General features: G+C 48.9%; 1 protein-coding gene across 5 annotated transcripts in view; it reads right to left on the bottom strand.

Moving 5' to 3' along the window:
* SNX1 (sorting nexin 1) overlaps positions 1–3,086 on the bottom strand; it is a 47,631-nt gene extending 44,545 nt beyond the window's left edge. For 3 of the 5 annotated variants that reach the window (XR_004002280.1, XR_004002279.1, XM_030577322.1), the window contains exon 1: positions 2,917–3,084. Coding sequence is in view for 2 of the 5 variants with exons in the window: in XM_030577322.1 (XP_030433182.1) it covers positions 2,917–3,036 (120 nt within the window). In the remaining 3 variants the exon portion in view is untranslated. Of the gene's footprint in view, positions 1–2,916 lie in introns of all 5 variants that reach the window. The other 2 variants (XR_004002278.1, XM_030577321.1) reach the window with 1 other exon arrangement.
* Positions 3,087–6,548: the final 3,462 nt, after the last annotated feature.

Here is a 6,548-nt window from a genome sequence, read left to right on the forward strand (position 1 = left end):
TTAGCAGCCCTTGTTCGCTACAGGTACAGATACAGCTTTTATAGTTGTTTTTCCTAGTCAAAGAGTAGTTAACTAGATAATTTTAGAAGCTGGTCTTGTGCCCTTTGTTTCTTTGAGGGGAAAAATGCAAGCTAGAAGGTTTTCCTTAGGAATATCAACTTTGGCCTTCCTTGTTGGAAAACTTGCTGGGGTTCTTCATGAACATGTGTTAGCTCACACACTTTGACTGGGTGTAGGAGTCTAGAAATTTTAAGACTATTTCTCCAAAGTGTTGGTTCATTGAACTTTGACCTGTTAGCAAAAGAATGCTGAAATAGTGATTTAAAAACCTTTTTCTTCGTTGTTCAACTTTCGTTCTTGGCCATTATGCTGTTATTAAACTAGTTCCAGGCTAGATGAGACCAGATTTTCAAGTGCAAGATGCTTTCAGAAACTTTTGCTTCTCAAGTATATAAAGGACAAAAAAAAGGAAAAAAAAAGGAGACACCACAAGCCTAAAATCCTCTACTACTGCATGTTCAATCAGCTTCAAAAGGTGACATTTTCTGTTAACGCAAAGAATAAAAAATAAATTAAGGTAACACTTCCACACAAAAGCGAGAAGGCCTTTGTGCATTCAGAGAACCCTCTCCCTTTCATCCTACACCCACACCCTATTCTGGAAATGCAGGCATCTTAAGTCTAGCCAGGAGATCCCTGACTTTGACAGGCAATTAAAGTGGCAGCATCTCCCCATCCTTATGTAGGACAGGACTCTCTGGGAGAGTCTAGGCCAGGGGCTCAATCTCTCTTTGAGTCTCCCCCATATGATAGAGATTTCACAGCCCAGCTGAGCCACAACTGGTTTTCTGCATATAAAAGCCAGGGCTGGTATTGGGGGATAGCAAGCAGGACAACTGCCTGCCCCTGCAAAGCTACACTGTTTGGGCTTTGGCTTTCTGCCCTGGGCCCCAGTGAGTCTAATGCTGGCCCTGCTTAGCATACTCCCTGAAACCTGCTCCCAGCCCCCCAACCCCTGGTTGAAAACCACTGGTCTAGGCAGGGTATGCTGCCAAGAGCAGAGGTGGCCAAGTGTGGAAGGGCATCCACAGGTAGGAAAAAAACACTAGAATTCCTTTGCTTTCTCCCAGCAGTTCACTAGAGGGGGATTGTATATATGCACAGAATCACAGGAGAAGATTGGTAAGAGTTAATGGTTTTCTCTACAGCTTTTTCCTTGTATGCCTGATAAGAGTCTGGTATCAAGTTTTAAGTTAGTATATTTAAACCTTGCTTCTGTAAATGTAATACCTTACATATTGAGCCAGTAGAGCATTTCCAGAAGATATAAGGGTGGTACATACTAGAACAGTAAATAAAAATTGAAATTGGCCCCAGGGGGCCAAAGTAGTAGCCACTGTCAGCTCTCATTATAATGCAGATTAGTTTGATGACTATCCATACATCACGTTTCCCCTCAATCACTTTTCACACAGCCCTAGAATGATGTGCTGATGTGAATGTGCAGCTAATGTTCATAAAGCCCCGACAGGTCTTTTTTTTCCTCTCCTCCTTTTTAAAAGGCAGCCTACTTTACAATAGAGTGATATTTTTCACTCAAGCACTAGCCTCCCTAGGAAATTCCCTCTGCCACCCTCTCCCCACCAAGTGGTGTTGAAAAGAGTTCACTGCTGGTACAAGTGCAACAAAACTCTCACCACATCACAAAGCCTGATGAAACATGCCAGCAACACACATTTCCTTAGAGTAACCATACCCAGACTGGAAGACTAATTTATCTATTGTTAGCTATGCCAAGCCATGGGGTTTTGCCAAAAATTCTTAAACAGTCAGTTACAGAATGACTCCCTTCAATGTTTTCCCCTGTGTCCTAGGGTATTTCTACATTACCCCCCAGATCAGCAGGCAGCGATCGGTCCAGTGGGGATCAATTTATCACATTTAGTCTAGACACATGAAATTGACCCCTGAGCGCTCTCTTATCAACTCCTGTACTTCACCTCTGGGGAGGCACAGGCAGAGTCAACAGGGGAACAGCAGCAGTCGACACCACAGTGAAAACACCACAGTTAAGTTGATCTAAGTACATCGACTTCAGCTAGGTTATTCACATAGCTGAAGTTGCATAACTTAGATTGATCTCCCCTCTAGTGTAGGCCTAGTCCTAGTGATGTTTAGATTTCTCTGACTACAGGTATTAAGAATTAAGGCTATTTGTGATGTAGGATATTATAACCGAAAAAGTAAAGATTGCTCCTAGTCCATGACAAGGGTTCCTATGGTAACACATTTGTATTAGTGATTTCTAAGCAGCTGACCTAATGTAAATTAAGATCGAGACAGCAACTCAGCAAAAGGACTTGTTTGTAACATTTAGTTTATATCTACCCACAGATATTCCATTGGAGGCCAACATTATAAGCAGTCACTGGATTTGACTTTTCAGACTTCTTTGCAACCCAATCTTCAGACCCTTTAAAAGGCCAATTATTATCCCTACTTTACAAGTAAAGGAGCACAGAGCGGCTAAGGAATGTTCCCTGGGGCACACATGAAGTCAGTGGTAGAGCTGTGAATCAGTCGTAGTCTAGCAATTAGGTAGCGTCCCTCCCTGCCTGCTCCTGATAGGAGAGGATGTAACTGGAGACCCTGCGATCAAGGGCTAGTCAAGCGCTACAGTCACTCCCCAGCCAGGAGCTCCAGCCCCCGCACCAGCTCGCGAGAGGAGACCGACCCGGCTTCCGCCAGCGCCACTGAGAACCGGGGCCCAGCGGTGTCCCGCCGCCTCCCTTGGCCCCCCGGCTCCCGGCAGAGCTCGGCAGCGGCTCCGACAGACGGGAGCTCGCTGCTTTCCAGCGCCCAGCGCTCCCCGGCCGCAGCAACGCTCGGGAGCCCCAGGGGCCCGGGCGGACTCACGGCGCCGGTGAAGATGTCCTCGCCCTCGGAGTCGCTGTCCGCGTCCCCTTCGGCCCCGGGAAAGGGCGGGGGCAACCGCTCCGCGGAGGGGCTGGAGCTGCAGGCGCCGCCCGACGCCATGTCCCTGCGCTCACGGAGGCCACTTCCGCCTCCCAGATGCCCAACAGGGCGAAAACGCCAACGACAGCTTTATGAGGAGAGAGCGGCGCCGTGAGCGGGGGCGGGGCCTGGCCCTGCGGACAAGGGGGCGGAGCCGGGGGCGGGGCGGAGCGGATCAGGGGACGCCCTTGATAGGGGGTGCCAAACGGGGGCCGGCCCACGAGACTACACCGAGGAAAGAGCCGAGAGGGGCGGGGCTGGCTGCCGCGGGTGGAGCCAGAATAGGGGTGGGGCTGCGCCGTGTCTAGGTGCTCCCGATGGTCGCGTGCCGTGCTCGTGCGCTCCGCACTGTTCATCTTGGTGGGCTTGGCGTCGTGACGCCCGCCCGCGCTGTGCCGTCAGAGAAAGAAGGGGGTCGTGCCAAAAAAGCCCCGCGTGATTGGCTGCCCTTCCCCACCTGCTCAGCAAGGGCAGCCAATCAGAGATGCTGAGTCTGGCCGGACGATTCTGCCACTCAACTCGGGAAACGACAGGTGATATCCGGTAGGGAGAGGGAAGCGGCCTCATGGCCCGTACTATTCCCACAGGAGGGGATGGGTGCAGAAAGAGCCTCCCCCTTCGTGGGAAGGTGTGTTCTCCCAGCCTGCTGGCTCCCTCCAGACCCCACACTCTGCGAGCCCAGAACCGAGGGGGCAGGGTTGTGGCTGGTGTGTATGTCAGTTCATGGCTGAGAGCACTGGGATGGCCCTGAGGGCAGAGCACCTGCATTTCCTTACACAGCAAAGCAATGGGGTCCAGTCTTTTCCATGTCCTTCTGTAGGTTCAGGCAAGGCACCAAACCGCATGGCTCCACGAGTTGCCATCGGCCACGTGGCAGTGGTCCATGCTGCACACTGGCAGGGCTGCTGGGTATCACTGATCCAGGGTCTCAGCTTCTCCTTGGCCCGCTCCTCTCCTGCACTGCCTTGGGGATAGTATGGGGGAGGGGTGCCCCATCCATTCCTAGGCACCCCCCGCCCTAGTCCCGGCAGAGCCAGTTAAACTCGTATCTCTCTCACTCTTTCCTCCCCTGCAATATGGCAAGTGCACCATGCAGGAGTGTCTGGGCAGTTGCACTGTGGGAGGTAGCACCCCCTAGTTCCTCCCGTAAGAATGGGGCTGAGTCAAACACCTGCTGCAGGTGTAACTCTGGAAGCAGGTCTTCAGTTTGCCAAACAGACATTACCTTTGCATGATGGTCGCTCTCAAAACCCTCAGGTTTAAGGCACTGGTTATGTCTACCTCTGTATAGTGCTCAGCCCAAGGGGCCTCAATCACTGTCCAGGCCACTGGGTGCTACCATCTTGTAAATATTAAACTACCTACAAAAAAAACCTATTAAAATAATGTTTTTTAGGTTGCAAAGTCAAGCATTTGAGAGTTGAGAAAGGCCAGTGTTACCATTGCCCCTGCAACCTAATGTGCCTGTGTGTGTATGCATTATGATACAAGTCTTAAATTACACAATCAAGAGATTACACACCCCATATTCACCATAGTAATATGATAATAAGTATTATGCATCTTGTATATGATATGTCATGTGAGGTGTCTATGGAAAAGTTATATTTTTCTGAATATGATTATCCTATTTGTATGAATGTATCATTTTTGTATCTGGAGTTATGAATATTAACTATGTATTTCAGATGTGCTTGCACCTGGGTAACACACACAAAGCTTTACATACAGTTTGCTAGCACACTGTGAATGCCCGATTCCACTTGAATGACCCATCAACAAAGACAATGGGCCATGGGGAAAGCTTATCTTCACCTGATGAACTGTCCGGGGGATGCTTCCGTCAGCCTCTGGATAATGGCTGCCACGACTCAGCAAAGCATGCAAGGGAATGTAACTGGGTCACATGATACTAAACTCCATTTTGATGCCTGTATTTTTTCACAAACTGGGCTGGAAAATTGGCTTGGAACAAAGGGCTTCCCGCCATATGGAAGAAATTATAAAAGGGAGAAGTGACATCACCCTAGGGCCCCACTCCTCACATAAGAGAACACCTGGAAACACCGGGGGAACAAAGACTGAACTGGGGGAAGTGCTGGTTCCAGGCTAAAGGGATTTCTAGCCTGTGTATGGAAGCTTGATGGACTGTTTGTACTATCTAACAGGGTGAGACACTGCTTGATTCAAATCCTATCTAGTGCATAAAACTTAAGACTGCAGTTTTATTCATTTCTTAGGTAACCATCTTTGATCAGTTTGCTATTACTTATAATCACTTAAAATCTATCTTTCTGTAGTTAATAAATCTGTTGTATACTTTTTAATCTAAAACGTGTGGTTTGCTTGAAGTGTCTGGAAAACCTCAGCTCAGTGAATAAAGGTTTTGTGCATATTCCTCTCCAAATCGAGGGAGGGGTGGACTGGGTAATTGTAATAATCTTTAAAGGTCAGGTTTTTGACCAGGATAGGACCATACAACTCCAGGGTCCTAAGCTGAGGAACTGGGAGGCATTTTGGCTGGAGCTTCTCTATTGTTGGCTCATGAGTGGCTGGCCAGAGCATTCATGAACACAGCTGGGTGCGAACCCTGTCTGGGGAGGTTGGTGCAAGGGCAAACTTGGAGAGCTCTGCAGCTTGTCAGAATGTCACAGATTAATGAGACAGAGGCATAGCACACTTCTTAGAGCATGTAGATAACTGTAGCAGGTGCCAAGCTTTGTCTAAGGCACTTTTCTCACCTACAGCTACTTTTCACATCCCCAATCCACATGGCCAGGCATCCACTGCTCATAGAGTGCAAAGAGCACTGCCTGTTTTGTTCCCTCAGTGCTGGGTAACAAATGGGTTCTCTCTTCTTCTTACAGTCCAGTGAACCTTTGAGATCTATTCTTTTGAAGTTCTGGTAACTGGTGTTTCCCTCAGATGCAAATAAACCGCCCACTGTCTCTGCCAGCATTCTGCTCAATTTACATTATAGACTCCAGCGAACAGGCCAAACAAACCTCCTTTGTCTAGAACAACCATGTTTACCACGTCTACCCCCAAAAAAGTATTTTAGGAACATATTTCCAGCACACATACACAACTCTTTACATGCCATCAGTACGCCCCCCACACCATGCTATTAATGAGCAGTGTGGCACCAGCTTTCATTTGACTCGACACATGACATTTTACAGAAAATACTATGATGGCAACATGTGAGGTGTAGTGAGTGCGTCAGAGGTGGCAGGAGTTTGCAGAACAGTGGCCCTCTGCCAGTTGGCATTGAGGGACTCATAGGTTATGCCTGCACAGCAAAGAAAGACCCACGGCTGGCCTGGGCCAGGCAACAGGGGGTTGGGGGCTGTTTCATTGCTGTGTAGAATTCTGGGCTTGTGCTGGCACCCGAGCTCTGGTACTCTCCTACCCTGCAGTGTCCTAGGGCCCAGGCTGCAGCCCAAGCTCAGAAGTCTACACAGCAATAAAATAGCCCTGCAAGCCTGAGTCAGCTGGCATGGGTCAGCTGCAGGCATCTAGTTGCTGTGTAG

Source organism: Gopherus evgoodei, chromosome 10 (assembly GCF_007399415.2).
Source record: "Gopherus evgoodei ecotype Sinaloan lineage chromosome 10, rGopEvg1_v1.p, whole genome shotgun sequence".
In the NCBI taxonomy this organism is placed as follows: Eukaryota; Metazoa; Chordata; order Testudines; family Testudinidae; genus Gopherus; species Gopherus evgoodei.